At 36.6% G+C, this 19349-nt stretch overlaps 1 protein-coding gene across 5 annotated transcripts in view; it reads left to right on the forward strand.

The window, feature by feature from the left end:
• The window catches only part of LOC123313124 (dnaJ homolog subfamily B member 6-B), a 42465-nt gene that overhangs the window by 18975 nt on the left and 4141 nt on the right, over positions 1–19349 (forward strand). For 4 of the 5 annotated variants that reach the window (XM_044897846.1, XM_044897849.1, XM_044897847.1 and 1 more), the window contains exons 3-4: positions 11104–11213; positions 13668–13778. In XM_044897846.1, the coding sequence (XP_044753781.1) occupies positions 11104–11213; positions 13668–13778 (221 nt within the window). The remainder of the gene's footprint in view (positions 1–11103; positions 11214–13667; positions 13779–19349) is intronic. The other variant, XM_044897850.1, reaches the window with a different exon arrangement.

The following is a 19349-nucleotide window of genomic DNA, read 5'->3' on the forward strand; positions in this document are numbered from 1 at the left end:
ATTTTCGCGAATTTATTTCATCACTATCGGGGACAGTTCGCAATTCTATCCTTGAAGGAGGCTGATTCCTACTTTAAATTAGATTTAATGTGGTTTTTGAAGTGTGAAATTCGTCCATACAATCATAATCAAGCAATTTAAAATTTTCTTCGTTCAGAATTTCAACATTTGATAGGTTGATAAATAAATTGGATAGCATATTTATGCAGTAGAGCATGTAATTTATGATATTTATATCAGCAAATATTATGTCGGAATTGATCTAGCCATATCATTATACGGGGTGAGGCAGCAGTACGATAGGTTGGTTACTCTCAGAAATTTTGGTTTAGGAGAAGGATTTAAACTTTGGCTGAATCGACTCTACTTATCACATAAATTAAAATAATTTTTTATTTTATAGGGTGGTTGTGAAACATGATATAACCTTGTTTTCCAAATGAGAATACCCAATTTTTATACCATATTCTGAATCCATGTGAAATTCTGTTTTCGAAATATGTACCCCACTTTTGTAATAATTTACATCTGTGCCACTTTTTCCAATAAATTTCTTTGTTACGATGGTTCTAGCTAGAGATTATATCTTCCAAACCTTTCGAGATAAATATACTTTGACTCGTACAAATATTTTAACAGTAGATTCTTGAGGTTAAAACAAACACTTTTTTCCAATACAATTCCTTTCCTATTCTGCCCTGATAAAAAGATATGCCATTTTAAGTTTTCATAATGAGCTGTGCCACCCCTGGAAAAACAAAATTATTTCTAAGTCTGTGACATTACATATCAGTGGATCTTTCGAACAGAGTTGTATTCAGCCAAAAGACCCAATTTTCCAAATTTCATGGATACTTTTTAATATTTGAACATCAAATTACTCGAAAACGGCGCATTATACGATAAAATATGAAGAAGACTTTCATTTGAAAAAACGTTCAAATATTCATTAGAAAGCGTCCAACTAAGTTTCGAGAGTTGGGTTCTTTGAATTTTTGGTATTTGTATGGAACGTAATGGTCATAATAGGAAAACTGGAAGACTTGGGTGATATCTTGTGTTCGAAGAAGATCCATCAAATGACTGAAAAACTATATTCGGAAATTCATTTCATTCGATAAAACCATTTGTGAGATAGAACTAAAAATAACATTTTTTAATGGTTTTTCAACAGCCAGTATCTTTAAAACCGAGCCGATTCGGAAAAATGATACCTAGAGGAAAAAAGTGTTTCTTTTGACCTCAAGAACCTTCTGTTAAAATATTTGCACGAGTCAAAGAATCACTGAACTTTTTTGTCCATTGCTTTTGGGAATTCTCCTGAAGTGTACATCGTTGACCTCAAAATACAGGGTGCTGTATATTAGCATAAGACGTGAATTTTTAGTAAGGCTGGACCTGGATTTTCTTCCTCCTTGAAATTTCTATTGCTTTTTAGAATAGGAGATAATGAAGATTCACAGGCTTGGAGGGAAAAAAAGGGGCAATAAAAAATTGGCAAAATTGATGAAGAACCCTCATTAGGGGCTTAAAAACCAATCAACTGTGGGTTTTTCAAAATCCCTCTCGAAATATCTGTCACGTTTATTTATCCGGTGGAATTTTCTCGCTTTCAACCGTAATTATATCATTCCACGAATAGACTTTCCTTAATTGGAAGGTATACGGCTGCGATGTTCGTTTTGGAGTGATTACCAGAGCTAGTCACCGTATATCTGCCACCTCGACCTCCTCCAGACAGTAACAGGTATTGTTGAAGGGGTCCCTGAACTTGCAAATCGCTTCCCCAGTGTGGAAGGTGTGTGTTTGTGTATGTGCACCATAATACACTCAGTTTGATTGAAAGAATCCTTCGAGACAGGGATCGTTGGTGTGACTAACACGTACCTTCATGCGCGTCTCCTTGAAGGGGCCAAAGGACCATCGTTGTGCATTGGGATTTCCCGGGATTGTTGAAATAAACAACTCCATCTTCCGGGAAAAAATGCTTGAGAATAGCGAACTAAAAAGTCTATCTCAGGGTGGACAAAAAGGTTTTATTTGTGTCCCAACTTTTTCTGAGAGGCACGCTTGTCGGAAGTTGACCTTCGAAAAATTCCCAGAAAGATGGGGTCACTCAAAAATTCATCAAGATCGAACGGTCACCGATTTGGGTGAAATATTCTTACTCCATTCACTCTTATTTTAGCGCTGACACATTTCACTCTGTATAGTACGCAAATATGGGGTTATGAAGCTTGTCAAAACATTTTTGGGTTTTAAATCAACGCTATGTTGTCCGTACTACGTAAAAGTTTCTGTTATTACGTATTTTATCACAATGTCGAATCTCTTCGGAAAATATGTGACTGAACATAATTGAAGTTTATACAAACTGATTGAAGGCATACCAAATCCAGTTATTTGCATGGAAAATACAAGAGATCAGTATAATATCATAATATGCACTAGCTTGAGGAGAGTTAATGTTCGTGATCTCCTTTGGCTAAAGTTTGAATACTTTACATCAGTTGTAGATTTCAAAAATATTAACCCGAAGATGAAATGCATATGTTGCAGTGGTTGGGAATGGGTATCCCCGAAGGAATTAACAGATAATTACAAGAATGTTAAATTCTTCAACAAAAATCATCTTGAATCATTATAAGTAAAAGGGATTTAAGAAAGTTCAAGTCAAGGTGAATGCCACCACTTTTTTGGGTTTCCCAATAGAAGGAAATTCTTTGTCATCCTCTTCATTCACAATCTTTCTGATTGTGGAAATATTCAGCTGAAATATAAGTCGTTTAGATTCAGATGAAACATTATATAAATTCTCTTACATTGAATATGTTTGCTACCGTCTAACGTATTGTGGATTTTAGAATATCAGGGTATAACTATTTCAATGAGCGGACCTGAATTTTAAATAGCACTTCCTGAAACCCTGTCTCTTTCTTCAATCACTTTCGGCATTTTCATAATGAAAATTGATATTATTATAGTTGTGGCAACGGCGTTATGACATTAACGACATTTCATGAGTGCCAACCTTACTCCGTTCTAGTTACAAAAACTTGAAAAAATTATTTCATGGCCAACCGACTGCTGAAATAAATGTGAATGGAGTATAGACCCTGTACAACTGCTTCTTTTGCTCCGAGCTCTGATATGACCCATCTACTACAAATAGGCTTTTATGCATGAAATAGTTGACAGGTGTATTGCGTAGTGTGGTTGAATCGAATATTTCATGTTGGGGATTTGTGTACGCCCATGTGACCGGTCATAACAAGTTATGAGTAAACATCGCATGTGCTCTTTTCGAAAGTTTTTCATCCTTCGATATGGTTAACGAGTGCGTTATAGTTAGACCATTACTCAGACCTAATTAAAGTGAGTTCAGCGGAGATAATACTGTTTGCCGTGACTGCGTGTTTCTTCGTTTGTTCGAAATAAACAAAACTATGGCCATGGTGACGATTCGCAAACACGTGATCGTGTTCCTGTGAGGCTCTAGGTCCTTTCGTTTGCATAAAAAGTGTAGCACTTTTCTACACTCGATTTGATTTACAACAGTGTAGAGGAGGTGCAGTTCATCTACACCTCCTTTTGACTAGGTGTACACAGTGGTGTACACCAGTGTAGAAGAGGTGTAGTTTATCTACACCTAGGTGTAGATGAACTGCACCTCCTCTACACTGTTGTAAATCAAATCAAGTGTAGAAAAGTGCTACACTTTTTATGCAAACGAAAGGACCTTCTGTGAGGGTGTTTCATTCCCATTCAATATCTTCAAGTCAAGTAATGAAACACATATATTAAATGAATCTTCTTTGATATGGCACCAACATTCACACGAGGAAAGTTATACAGGGTGAGTCTTCTTCGACTCGTACGAATATTTTAACAGTAGATTCTTGAGGTCAAAGGAAACACTTTTTTCCCTTGCAATTTTTTTCGAATCGGCTCGGTTTAAAAGATACAGCCTGTTGAAAGACCATCAAAATGTTCAATTCTATCTCACAATCGGTTCTATCGAATGAATTGACTTTCGGCGATGATATTTTTGTACAAATCTATGGTCCGTATTTCCACAATTCAGATTTGAAAAATGGTCTTTCTTCTTCTTGAACATGATTGGACCTAACTTTTCTCCAAAAGTATAATCTTTCTCTCGGAGAGAAAACTTCGTTCCCTCTCAAATGTGTCACAATGTATTTTATTTATTTCTGATTAGACTTTCTTCGTTTCCTAGCTGAAATAAAAACTGGCACGTGTAATCTTCGCTTTTCTAATGACCAAAGAGATGCTCCATAGGAGAAATAAGCTTTCCCTCGGTACCTTGATCGTGACTAGTTGTAGTAGTACCCACTATCTTTGGTATGGCATACGCGATACCGTTCATAAATCTTTCGATATCTACAAGATGGATTGATATATGGTTAGGCCTACTTATCATCGCTCAAGACGTCTCCTCATAAGGAAAGCGACTCATTGTCAATTAAACTCATCACTTATCCAGTCTAGAAAGGAAGAAAGTTTGTTCGGTACATATACCCCGAGGTAGGTTCAACGCTCAACTTGGAACCACCCAGTAGTAGGTCTTTTCACATGATGACTTGAATGGACCAAATTACACGTATCGCCCAGAGTAAGGTTTTAACAGGTTCGAATTGAGGCGAAACTTCAACATGTATTCGACGATTCCAAACCGAAATTCTAAGATATCAATCGTCTGATGCTGGGTTTATGCATCAGGCCTCTAAGATCAATATAATTGGTAGATTATTATCACGTGATAGCTATCTGCCAATTAGACTGGTTTCATAGGTATTAGTTCTTAGGAGGCCTGCATAAACCCACGATAACATTCACCAATAAGCCAATAATTTTTTGTTTACTGGAGCCAGCCTCGAATCTGTTACTTGCTGAGATCGCTTACTCTAGTCTTTCACTAAATTTAATCGAGTTAACTCCAGAGGCTCGATTCTCGATTCTGGGGATCCTAAAGGATTATTTTGACATTCTAAACAGGGCGAGTATTTGACTTGTACAAATATTTTAACAGTAGATTCTTGAGGTCAAAAGAAACACTTTTTTCCTTTACCTTTTTTTCCAAATCGGCTCTGTTTAAAAGATACAGGCTGTAGAAAAACCAAAAAAAATTATTTTTTTCTCACAGGTCTCTCACAGACGGTTTTATAGAAGGAATTGACTTTTGGCACATAGTTTTTCATTTATTTGATGGATCTTTTTCGAACACAAGATATCACCCACGTCTTTACGTACCATAAAACACAAAAAATTCAAAGAACCCAACTCTTGAAACTAAGTTGGACGCTATCTAATGATTATTTGAACGTTTTGTAAAATAAAAGTATTTTCCATATTTTGAATTTCAAAAATTAAAACGTATTTGTGAAATTTTAAAAATTGAGTACTTTGGCTGAATACACCTCTGTTTAAAAGATCCACAGATGTGTAGTGGCACGGATTGAGCTAGTTATTCTGAAGGTAATTTTGTTTTTCCACAGGTACAGCCCATTATGAAAACTTATATGTTTATATATTTTTATCAGGGCCGAATCGAAAAAAATGGTATAGGTAAAAAGTGTTTCTTTTGACCTCAAGAATCTACTATTGAAATATTTGTACGAGTCAAAGATCCACCCTGTAGTTCGTGAAAGAGCCTGAACGGTGATATTATTCGATTTTTCCAAATTTGCCTAGAAACGAAACTGAGGTAGGTATAAATTTTTTTCGTGCTAAAATTCATTATTGGCAATAACTAAGCAAAAATTCCTTCATCAGGCAGTGTTAGACAACTAGATTCTTGGACAAGAATCAACATAGTGATTGTAGTGGGAGTTAATTTCTAAATTCTATGATATTTGATTCAAAACCTTTCTGTAAAAAGCAGCACAGATTAATTGAAAGCCAACGGCAATAACTTACGAAGACTATAAGCAGGGTGTCCGAGTTAAAGTGTCCCTATACCTTATTGTGAAAACTAAAGGATCTAGAAGAAAAAGTTCAATACAACACTTATTACATACAACAAAAAAATAGGTTCCCATTTGAAAAAATTAAGTTTCAATTGAACTTCTATTTGAATTTTCAACTTAAATTTTTGAAGACCCTGTATATCAGATTGCTTAAAATAGAGATGTGACGTATGATCCAATATGTTGACAAGAGCTGGGCAAAATTTGGTTTTTATACATTCATTAGAAAACTAGCATCAGCTATTTTAGTGAGCACCTACAGCTGTCAAAATTTTGGGAAAAAGTCGAATATCTCAGAATCGGTGCTATATAGGACCACGGTTGTCATAACAAAGTCACCTTGAAATTTGACAAGGAATCCAAATATGCAATAATATACAGGGTGTTCCATTTAAAATAAGAAAGTTTATACCAACAGGGAAAAAACGGGACACCCTGTATTGAGGTGGGATATAAGAAATCAAAGTTCAATCGATCACAGACAAGTTTTGTATTGAACTTTTTCTTCTAGATTCTTTAGTTTCCACAATAAGGTATAGGGACCCTTTAACTCGGACACCCTGTACTGTATCATGAGTCATAAGAAATCTACATAATAATTTGCAACTGTCATACTTGTCAACAGTGGCAGCATGATATGGCAAACTGACAAATTTGATACTGGAAGAAAATAAATTTGAATTTTTCGGACCCACAAACCGTGAAATAGAATCGCGAATATATCTCTTTCTCTCTTCGATCCAGAATGCCGTAATGAGCAAACGATCCAGATGCAAATTTAACGGTCTCAAAAACTCGCTAATTATGTCAACGCCGTGTATTTTATATGATTTCTTCGATAAATATGACGGCGGAGAAAGCGAAAAGATCAATTAGAGAAGTTTCATTTTTCCACCATTCCACCGGTATTTTTTCCCATGTTATCGTTAATTTCACGGCTCCGGAGGATGCCGGATCATAATCGATTTGTGCGGTTTTCTTTTCGATCCGATAATTGGTCTAGAATCTAGACTCCAGATGACCAGATTCAATCAAGAGGTATAACTCTTCTTTGCCAATCACGATGATCTTATTATAGCTCTATACTTATCCTATTATCGAAGAAAGTGGATTTTTTCGTGTGAGATCTTCTGTCGAATCGGTTTCCCATTAAGTTATTTCGATAATTGACTAGAATGCCACCGTTGAATTAGAAGTTTCACTATTGATCAGCTAATAGTTTCGACTATTCATTCGGTTGAGGCGCGACCGGGTCAAAAGAATATCCTCCCTGTGGCATATCCCTAGATATGACGACGTAAATTTATAACCCCATACGCAGTAGGTACACTCCGATCGATAAGATGGTCTCTTGTGAATTCGGGCACGGAGTTGAATGCTAGATTACAAACAATGCGTATTTCCAAGCAAAATTACTACTTGTTATTGATCCACGTGCAGAGGGCGAACCTTAATTGGTTTGAGCTTTGAGCTTGTCGCTTATAATCGACTTCTCGAGTATACAGTATGTACAGGTGGCCACAAGGGCGGATATAGCTATTTTTTATAGGGGATATAATCCACTCAGTTCACATGGTAATGGTGGTGGGGGAGGGGGTAACTATAGAGGAGAAACATAGGAAACGCCCTCACATCTATAGTAATAAAAACCGACTACATTTTGTGTTTGCTGTGTTTACCACATTTGACAAAAAGATGGCGCTGAAAACGTACTGTTGAATAACAGTTTTCTGTTTTATAATTGAAGGGCGCGAAATTCGAATACTACTCCTTGTATTGAACTTCAATATCGACTTTGCTGAGACCGGGAAACAAACATCCTGAGGGACAAGACAAAAGTATGGTTTTGTTTTGTGATCAAAATGATTCAATTGATCAATTGAAATCAATAAAATACGCTGTCGGATGTAGGTAATTCATAAAAAATTTACAAAAGTTTTAAATTATGGACAACAAATAGAGATCTGAATAGGTCAGAAAAGTACATGGTGATCTGTTATACGTCAAAGGTGCAATACATTGTTTTGAATTGTTAAACTCAGTTGAATTTTTATAATTTATATCATAAATTAATATGAACCAATATTCAATATAGCAGCATAGCATACACATTTCAGTTCTTTACAAAATTTTCAAAACTACAATTGAAAAAAATCCTTACAAAGGTGTACAAGAACTGTATGTTAGTCCGTCAGTATAGTTACTTTATGCTTTTTTATGACTCTTTTATGATATAGTCTATTTATGGAACAATATGAAAATTGATTATTGAACAAAACAGTTACAGCAGGACTCATAAAAACTTTTGACTGCATATCTGAATATATTGAAGAAGTATCAACTGAGAACCATTGAATGGACCTCTAAGGGTCATAATTTCCCCTTAATGGGCTCTTTATGCAAGGGATGCCTCCCGCATTCAACAATTTACGTGTATGAACAGTTCTCAATTGACTTGCAGTAAAATGTTCACTGCAAAAGGTGTAGACAGTAGTGTTTGCTCAAGTCATTTTCTTTAAGCCTTGAACAAACTTACATTTCCATTTTCCTTAGTAAAATAAGTTTCTATGTATTTGATCCTCAGTTATTCACCATGCAATCATTTTCGAACGATATTTCGAGGTTTTCACCAAGAAATCAGACCAAAAATTTAATAATCAGCAACTAGAAGGAGCCGGATAAACAAAAAGCGGTTCGAGAACCAAAACATTCAAACGTTTCAGCAGCTAGCCCTCAAATTAATATTTCAACCAGTCTTAGGGTCTCAATAACACATTTGAAACACAGATGGCGCTCACATCACTTCAGTCGATTCTTTTCTCATCTTTCTACTCTATAATCTTTGGTTCGACCAACTTATCTCAGAGGGCGTTTCATTCTAAAAATGGCGCGAACTCTAGACTTCTGAGAAACTTTCCCCATGGATGCCGACTCTGGCTGTTCAGGTGGCCTTACCATTATCGAAAACCTCCCGAATCTCGCCCATTCCATCCTCTACCCCCCCTCTATCGGATAAACGTTCGTTATTAAAAGGAAACTTGGCCAACACCCGACTCGAATCCCATTACGTTGAGGTGTTACGTCCCAACGACCTTGCCGGTTGCGTGGGCCCGAGCCACGAATGAATAACCATTTTAATAATACCGGTAATAGCGATAAATATAAATATTGTGCGTTCTGAGTCGTGGGAATACGGCCGGGTGAAGAGAGCCTCGGACATTTCTGGTGTAAAGACATGAGAGGTGGGCCGGAGACATTTTCGCTCAGACAATGGACCGGAATTGCGACCGTAGTCGCGTTTCTGGGAGCCCGATAAAATTAATAGGAAGTAGGAATCGTTCGGACGTGGGCGCGTTTGGATGAATTCGAGGTTTATCCGTATTTTCGACCGGTCTGAAACACGCCTACGTAGGTATGGGTCAGCGTATAATTTTCACACACGTTCTGACAATGACTATGAAGGATCATTGTATCCTACAGGTTTTACTAAGTCTCCTCAGGTTTGGCGCAAGCTAGTGAGAATATGTTGGAGATGTGGGATCATCCTGGTGATTTTGTATAATGTACATGGACATTTGACACTCTTTGCATCTACCGGCTATGGTGAAAGTTTCTCAGGCCCGTTTGCACTAATACCCCTTAAAACGAGTACTTAACTAAGAGTCGTATAAAGTTAATGGACGCTTACTTTTATTCCCACTTGCACGACTGTGGCTTAACACAATCTTGAGTAAGGGGCTCTTAAGTTTTTATATCTAATGTGATACTTCAGTTTTTCATTTTGGTGCAACTTCATCCTAGTCCAATAAAGCTATTTCATTGGTTGGCCGGTTGCCGATGATCGTTGTCATTTCCATAACCTAACTTAATTGTCCTGTCAGTCAGTTTCAAGTAAATTATTATATTATTATCAAAGAGTAACAACTTTTTGTTGTTGAATTAGTATTATTATTAATAATAATGATAAGGATTGTCACATTAAGGGTACCTAAGTTTATATAAGTACAACACTTTCTTTGTAAGGTCTTGTGTGAATTTGTTTTATCGATGTTGAAGAGGAACGTGAAGAAAATGTCCTTATTAGTACGAATACGATGAATGATTGCCAAGCAAGTGGTGATAATCTATAAAGGGCATTCAACTTCTCAACAGAAGTAAAGAGTTTGTTGCTAACTATAGTATGATTTGTGACACAAAATTGAAAGACTGATGGCATAACAATAAAGGCAAAAGAAAAGGCTTGATATTCATTAATGAATTCATTCAATTTTCAAAATGCATCAGAAATGGGAAGTTCTGCAGCCAGTTCAACAAATTATTCTAGGTTAGAATTCCGCCCTCAAATATTTAAGTGGTCATTACAGGAGCGCTTGAATTTAAGGTTAGCTTTTGCCATTTAAATGCCACTTGACAGTTGGTGCAACGTAATTTGAGTTGAGGGTTCATTTTAAGGGACACTTAACACTAAGGCCCGTTTGCACCAATCCCCCTTAAAATGAGTACTTAACTAAGCGTAGTTTAAAGTAGATGGACGCTTAATTTTATTGTCAGTTGCACGACTGCGGCTTAACAGAATCTTAAGTAAGGGGCCCTTAAGTGTTCATATCTAGTGATATTTCAGTTTTTTATTTTGGTGCAACTTCATTCTAGTCTAATAAAGCCTTTTCATTGGTTGGCCGGTTGCCGATGATCGTTGCCATTTCATTGTACTGTCAGTCGGTGTCAAGGATATTATTGTAATATTATCAAAGAGTGACAACTTTTTGTTGCTGAATTAGCATTATGATTGATAATGAAATGGATTGTCAAATAAAAGGTACTTGACGATATTGGAAAAACCACAGCAGTTCTGCTTTTTTGAGTTTATGAGTTCAACAAATTATTTTACATTAGAATCCCGCCCTTGAATACCTAAGTGGTCATTACAGGAGCGCTTAAAATTAAGGCTAGCTTTAGCCATTTAAATGTCACTTTACAGTTGGTACAACGTAATTTAAGTTAAGGGTTCATTTTAAGGGACACTTAACACTAAGTGTGTTTGGTGTGAACGGGTCTTAATTTCTTAATAATTTAGTTAGATTTACCATTAGTTGATCTTTTTCTTCCGTTTTTTCAGATACCGAAAATTGGCGCTGAAATGGCATCCCGACAAGAACCCCAACAATATGGATGAGGCCACCAAACGATTCAAGGAGATCTCCGAGGCCTACGAGGTGCTCTCAGACGGTGAGTGTTCATCAGAGAGGGAAAAATTGGAGCCAAAATTTACCGCGAAGGATCGACCTGAGAATGGCCGTTTCGTCACTTGTATCGGTCGGACGCGTTTTCTTAATGACCGTCGTAACCGTGTTACGTGAATATAATCCCCAGGGAGTCCGTTATTAGAGTCGAATCGAAATTCGGGAGCATAATAGATCGCCATCGTCGCTCGGCGTGAGAGTGTACAGTTTATTTTATTATTAATATCGCTAAAGGTGTGTATCCACGGCGATACCTGATCGATCACTTTGGGTGAAAGTGCGAAAGCACTGATCACCTCAGAATTTCATATAAGTTTAATTTTTTCATTTCGTCTTTTCAATTGTAGTGTTATTGATCAGTGGTTAGAGCATCGCTCAACTGGACGAGCTAATGCTCAATTTTCAAGATGTGAACATCCAAGGCACCCGAGAGGCAATGTATTTGAATGGTCGTAGTTTTAATAGCCGGAATACTACCCAATGTGCTCAAATCTCCATCTAATTAGCTAAGTAGCTTCCAGCACAAAATTGGAAAAAGCACTCACCTGTATATTCTAATAAAGGAAGCTTCCTCAATCTTCATTAGTTCGCTGAGTGGTTAGGCAGCTTAAGGTTTCGCGAAATATTTCTAGGTCATTGCGATGTTTCTTACTGGGCTAATTGAGTTTTTTTTTTTAGTGGCCCGCTGAAAAAACACGTGTTCGTTATCTACGTTCTACATACACGGTTTTTTCTGCTGCGTCAAATTGATTTTATTATTCGCATAACGAGATTTTTTTGAGAAGTGTCCAGATACGCAGGTAATGAGCGTGAAACGAGTTGGTGTTTTGCCGTGAATTCCGTTATATTTTCGTTTCGTATTTTCATTCACGAAACGCTTTCCAAACAAAAAGACATTCGAACAACAAATGAGGTTTTTTTCAGTTAAAACTTCCTTTAGTTTTATTTGAACAACGACCAAACGTGGAAAACCTTGTTTATTATACCTACGTATTACTCATTCGGAAAGCTACTGACATTTTCTATTTATGTCTATGCCTAATTGGTCAAGTTTCTAACCTATGAGGTGTACTCTCCCCAAAGCTACTTGAATAACAGTGCCTAATGCATTATGTGCCTTTTAATAAGGTTTAGTTTCTTCAAACGTCAAAGGAACAGATATATTGACGTTTTTATAAGTTTATGAGCTACCTTGTACGCCTCTGCCTTTTTCCAGTAAATTCCCGCACCAATAGGAAGTATTTGTCGAGGGGGTATATATACACTGTGTATATAAAGTAACGTTACTTGCTAATATCAAAAAAATTTTGGATGAAAGTTTTCTTGAATAATTCAGGCTTCTTGCATGAGTAGATTTAAAGTATACAGGGTGCACCGTTACTTCAACATAACTTATAAACATATTTTTTCAATGGTACATCCTGTACATCTTTTCAGTTTTTCATAATCTATTAACAGCAACGAATGACATTAATCTTATTTAATTAGATGTTCAAATTGTCTTCCCCCTTCTATTTGACGGTACAGCTTTTCATAAAAAGCTGATGTGGTATTACTTAATTGCTGATTTGTCATTGGACGGGCTGTTATCAGTATTATATCTTTCAGTTCATCCAGATTATCAGGTTTTGTCTTGTACACAATGGTTTTCAGATGTCCCCAGAAAAAATAGTCTAAAGGCGATAAATCGGGAGATCTGCTGACCAATCAATTGTGCCATTTCTTCCGATCCACCTCTTTTGGAAAACTTCATTTAAATAATTCGAAACAGCAACACTAAAGTGTGGTGATGCACCATCCTGCTGAAACCAAATGTCACTAAAATTGTTACCGACTTCATTTCTCATTGCAGATAACTCTAGAATAAATAAGGTTAGAATTGAGCGGTCCTCGCGGTTGTATTTGTAATTCATCAGATTATGAAAAACTGAAAAAATATACAGGGTGTACCATTCAAAAAAATATATTTAAGTTATAACTGTGCATCCCATATAATACTAATCTACTTATGCAGATACTCTGAATTATTTAGAAAAACTTTCATTCAACATTCTTTTGGTGGATCTAACAGAAATCGATATATCAGCAAGTTACGTTACTTTATGTAGGTACACACTATATAGTGCGACAGTAAGTGCAAAGTGCAGATATAAATTATAGTAATAATGAAAATAAATGAGTGTGTAATAAATTCAACAACTTAATCAACCAAAAACGCTACAATACATTTTTCAAGTAACTGAAGACTATGCCTATCCTGCATTTATGTTAAAAAAAAATTTAAATACAGAATATAATCGAAAGTAAAGGATAATTCGAACATTGATTAATTAATCCAATATTTTTAAAACCTTGAAAAAGTACGTTAATCTTATCGGATCGATCTAGTCCGATTTTCGTCTAGTTATCAATTTTAATTAATTTTTTTCGAAAAACGCAGAGACCAAACGCAAAATCTACGACAACAAAGCGAGCCGATCGAGTGCCAGCAGGACCACGAGAAGTCACAGGAGCTATTTCGAAACCCACACCCCTTCGTATAGATTTTTTGGTATTTATCAAGATGAAACTTTTTTTTTTTCGTTTTATGTTCCTCATCATCCCTTTTTCGACTAATCCGATATTTCAGCCTTTTTTTTTTTTGTTCACTTTCTGTTCCCGCTCTTATATTAATCACTAACAACGTGTTTTATTTATATTTTTGCATGCATCGCGTTCAGGAGTGAATAGTGGTTTGTTTGAGAGAAAAGTAGACGGTATGTAATTGTTTTTATTTCAAGCTGCCGAAACTGAAAAAATCGAGAAACTTTATTTTGCTTCATTTATTCGTTTCTAATGATACACTTCGGTTTAGTACACGAAAAAAGTTTTGGTAAATTTTCACATTTCGCATTTTTGGCGTCTGAATTCTTAGAAACTGAGTCGATGATTTAAGACCTAGAAATCTAAACACTTAGAATGAGAATGGCCAAACTGGACCCAAATAGGTTCTTAACTTCCTATTTCGCTGAGAAGCTAAAGAAAAGTTTCAGTCATATGCAGCATTATTTCAAATCCTCCCTTAGATATGGGGGAGTTAATGCTAAAGGAAACTATTCACATTTAGTTAGCTAATTACAGTTAGTAAGAGGGTCACCGTTAGTTAGTTGGTCACAGTAAGATTTCTAGTTCCAAATAGTCAGCTGTTTTTTTTATGATTTGGAAATTTATCTGGATATGCACATCCAGAAGGATCTCTCCCACCTATTTTATTTACTTAGAGAGCTAAAGGAAAGTTTAAGTAAAGACATGGACAGTATTATTTGAAATTCTCTCATATATATGAGGAGTTGAGCTGTTAACAGTTAGCTGTTCGCAGCTCGTTAACTAGTTACAGTTAGTTAGCTGGTCACAGTAAATTATCTGGTTGTAGTAAGTCAGAAGAATTTCCTTGATTTGCAAATTTATCTAAATACACACATCCAGAATGGATAAACTAAACATAAAAAGGATATCTTCCTACAATTTCATGCACTTGCAGAGCTTGAGGAGAGTGTTTCAATCAAGATTTTCAGCATTATGTATTTCAAATCCTTTTCTGAGATACGAGTAGTAAATACTGAAGAGAAAAGCTATTCACAGTTAGTTAGCTGGTCACAGTTAGTTTGCTGGTCATAGTTAGTTAGGTGTTAACAGTAAGTTACCTGGTCACAGTTAGTCAACTGGTCACAGTTAGATAGCTGGTGAGTTCTTAGTAGGTCACAGTTAGTTAACTGGTCACGGTTAGCTAACTGGTCACGGTTAGCTAACTGGTCATAGTTAGTTAATTGGTCACAGTTAGTTAGCTGGTCGCAGTTAGATAGCTGGCGAGTTCTTAGTAGGTCACAGTTAGCTACCTGATCACAGTTAGAGCTGGTAAGTTCTTAGTAGGTCATAATTAGTTAACTGGTCACAGTTGGTTAACTGGTCACAGTTAATTAGCCGGTCACAGTTAGATAGCTGGTGAGTTCTAAGTAGGCCACTCTTAGTTACATAGTTGGTCACAGTTAGTTATCTGTTAGCATTCACTAAGCTGAAATTTTTTAGAAATTTTATCTGAGTACGCACAATCTGGATATAAATAAATAGGGTCTCTACCTCTTATCTCTTTTACTTGCAAATCTTAGAGGCAATTTCAGTCAGGATTTTCAGCATTGTTTCAAATCCTCGATAAACTATGTGTATAGTGAGTTCTAAAGGAACATAGTGCATAGTTAGATGTTCACAGATAGCTAGCTACCCAAAATAAGTTCTTCATCCACAGTTGGTCAGTTTTTCACAGAAGCTGTTCGCAGTCTGTTAGTTGAGGTTGAAAATAAGGACCTTTCGGTGAAACTTGAAGCGTTTCTTTCATGTGATTTTCTCAGAATCTGATACTGTATCGGCGCAGTATATAAAGTTTCTACAAATCTAAAACGGCCGAATTGCTTTAATCGAAAAGTGTTAGTGGAGATTTCCCCTCAGATTAGGCTCATATGCTGATCTAGCAAGAAATCTTTAATCACACGTTGTGAATGTTGGGCGAATCTAATCTCTATTGAAGATCCAGCCTTTGTGAGAGATTGAATATGAAATCCATTCATCAACATTTTTCAAATACGCTCATTATGTTCCCGTAACTCTAGGAGGACCCGGGTATTTCTTTACACGTTCGAAGATAATGGGTTCTCGGCAATTGAATGCATTGTCAGATCGCAGATAAAGAGACCCATCGATTTTCCACGTGCATCTTTCTCCGAGCGTATACATTGTGCGACGACACACTTAAATTAATGAACTTTCAACCGTGTTCTTTATTTTTTTTTTTTAGCGTTTACCTTGTTACGAGCCATTAGAAACGAGCTGGCCGTGTTTGACGCCCATCTCAACTCGCCGGGTCGTAAACTTTTCCGATAAAAGACGTTTCAGCTGACACACAATCGGCCCATTGTGACCATTAACGGGTCTACCTGAATGGGTCCCTTATACGGCCGAGGCATGTGTGTATGTGTCGCGTTATGGTCTTGTACGTTGTCGTCTAGCTGAAGACACTGACCTCCCGCTTAGAATCACGCCATCGGCAAACACGATTGTGTATGTTTCGCTTCCGGTGGATTTTTTCGGGAGTAGGTCAGTGTATCGAGAAATAACTCCCTACTACGGTGAAATTGGGACGTTTCAAAGGCGTTTTTGTGAACAGAAAGGCTTATCATTCTGGGCAAATGCTTTCCTTCAGGATAAGATATTAATGAAGTCATTGGCCAACCATCAAGGTTTCAATATATTTAGGGTCATTGTAATAAATGCAAGAGGCGATTAATTGTTTGAAAACAGTCTATATCCATAGTCTATTGAAATACAGTGTTTCACTTGAAGAAATGAACTTTTTCATGATTAACAATCACTCTCATGGTGAGTTTATGCAGAGGTACTAAGAACTAATACCCAAGAAAGGGACCAATCTGATTGGCAGATGGCGTGCACGTGCTTGACTTCTGCCCATGAGATTGGTCCCTTTCTCAGGTTTTAGTTCTTAGTATCCCTTCATAAACTCACCACAAGGGTTAGTTGAAATTTCTCAAGAAAAGGTTTTTTACGATATGCTTCTCTTGAATATGAATTGTTCGTTTTGTACTGCTCTTTTTTCGAATTAGGTCAGTTTAATCTGGGTTAGAAATGAACGTAGAATGTAAAATATTAATACCTGAAGTGCATCGTTTTGATTAGCTACAAACATAAAACGTTCAGGAATGGAGGATAATCAGAGATATTATTTTATGGAGATTACGATGAGAATGGGTTTAAAGCATTTCATTCATCGCAAATTAGCGATAATCTGATACCTACCATTGTTATTTTAATACGTGAATTGACTTTGGGAAAATTGGTTCTTTGTTGATGACGAGTAGCTAGATATGCTTATTTCTAATGATATGTTTACATCGCTTATTGTTATCATTAACCTGTTTTACACCTGATAACATCGATAGACCTGATAACTCTAAAATAATACAATTTTGTCTTGAAAATGTATTGAAGAAAATGTACAGAATGCAACTGCGTCTGATGAGTGTCTCAAACAATCAGAGAATTCGTTTCGATCATAATAAAGAGACAATCATTTCTGACAGAAATATTTGACCTTAACAATTGGATATTGAGATAAACATCATTTCAGTTGAAGCGCTGTATCATAGTCAATTTAAAAAATTATTAGATGAAATTGAATACAAGTCTATTTCTGCTTGGCAGAAGCATCGTATTTACTCGAACATTGGACTAGTGAAACTTGGTAGAGTCCAACTTAGTTCCAAGAGTTGGGTTCTTTGAATTTTTGGTATTTTCATGGTACGTAATGGTCATAACGAGAAAACTGAAAGACGTGGGTGATACCTTGTGTCCGAAAAAGATTAATCAAATAAATGAGAAACTATATTCCGAAATTCAATTTATTCGATATAGGTGAGGTAGAACTGAAAAATATTCTTTGTATGATTTTTCAACAACCTGTATCTTTTAAACCGAGCCGATTCGGAAAAAATGGTAAAGGAAAAAAGTGTTTCATCAAGAATCTATATTGTTAAAATATTTGTACGAGTCAAAGACTCACCGTGTATAAATATAAAGATTATGGGAAAAATGAACTTTTATGTGATATGCCAGATATATCACTAATGATCCTAATTGGCGTCAACCAAAGCGGCGGTCGTTACTCGTTAGAAATCGTGTGGGACATCCAGTAGGGTCGACGAATGCTCCATTCCATTGTTTTGACGGAACGTGAGGCCAAACCAATCGACTGCCGCTGGTATCAAACCTACGACGGATGACCCGCGCGGTTAACGCGCGGTAATGCTGTGTATATGGTAAAATGGTAGGCATCATCGTGACGGAATATCTAATTTTGTACGAAACCCGGCAATCATCTGTTTTTCGAGCGAGATCGTGAACCTGCCGCAATTTTGGGCTGACGGAATGGACGATATCACGCGTTGGTCACAAATCGATAGCTCCTAGGTACAGGCACACTTCCCATATATGAAATAATTTGGTCCGAAACGCTCTATTTCACATTGTAACAATCGCGGGTAATGCATAACCTGAATATGCCGGTTACGACCATTTCCTGGTCTCATCTGGTGGTCTGCCTATGCTGAGTTCAAGCAGAGTTTCTACGATCACGTGAACGCTATTTGCCATTGAGATTCTTATTCTCTATCTGAGGTGAATGGTGAGCCAATTCCTAGGTTGCCTTCTTAGTAGTTCTTAAGTCTCAGTTAGTTCTTAGGAACTTCAATGGCAATCATCACCTGCAAACCAGATGGTTCCTATCTTAGTTCTTTGGAACACTGCGTAAACTCGATTTTATGATGGGGTTTACGCAGAGTGCCTAAGAACTAAGATCTGAGAAAGGAACCATCTGGTTTGCAGGTGGTGTTTGCCATTGAAGTTCCTAAGAACTAAGTAAGACCTAAGAAGGCAACCTAGGAATTGGTAGATGGCGGTCATGTGCTCACCATTCACCTCAGATAGCCTTTTTTCTAGGTCTTAGTTCTTGCCTAATGAATTTTTGGACGTTTTATAAAATAAAAGTATTCTTAATATTTTCTCGTATAATGCGCCGTTTTCGAATAATTTGATGTTCAAAAATCAAAAATATCTGTGATATTCGGAAAATTGGGTACTTTGGCTGAATGCAACTCTGTTTAAAAGACCCACAGATGTGTAGTGTCATAGATTCAGCTTGTTATTCTAAAGGTAATTTTATTTCTACAGGGGTGGCATAGGTCATTATGAAAACTTAAAATGACCATAACTTTTTATCAGGGCTGAATCGAAAAAAATGGTATAGGAAAAAAGTGTTTCTTTTGATATCAAGAATCTACTGTTAGAATATTTGTTGAGTCAAAGACTCACCCGGATATTCTTTTGAACATTTTAATTTTATAAGATTGGTTCTAATCAAGTTCTATCAACCTTGTTTGAGCATGGTGACAACAATTTTTGGAAAATTGCAACTTGAATTTTCCGGTATGCTGCGCGTATGCTTACTATCAATTGTTCTACTTCTGGAGGTTGTGTTTTAGACACAACCGACTTCGACAGTCCCCAGAAAAGAGCCCAT

Source organism: Coccinella septempunctata, chromosome 5 (assembly GCF_907165205.1).
Source record: "Coccinella septempunctata chromosome 5, icCocSept1.1, whole genome shotgun sequence".
NCBI lineage: Eukaryota > Metazoa > Arthropoda > Insecta > Coleoptera > Coccinellidae > Coccinella > Coccinella septempunctata.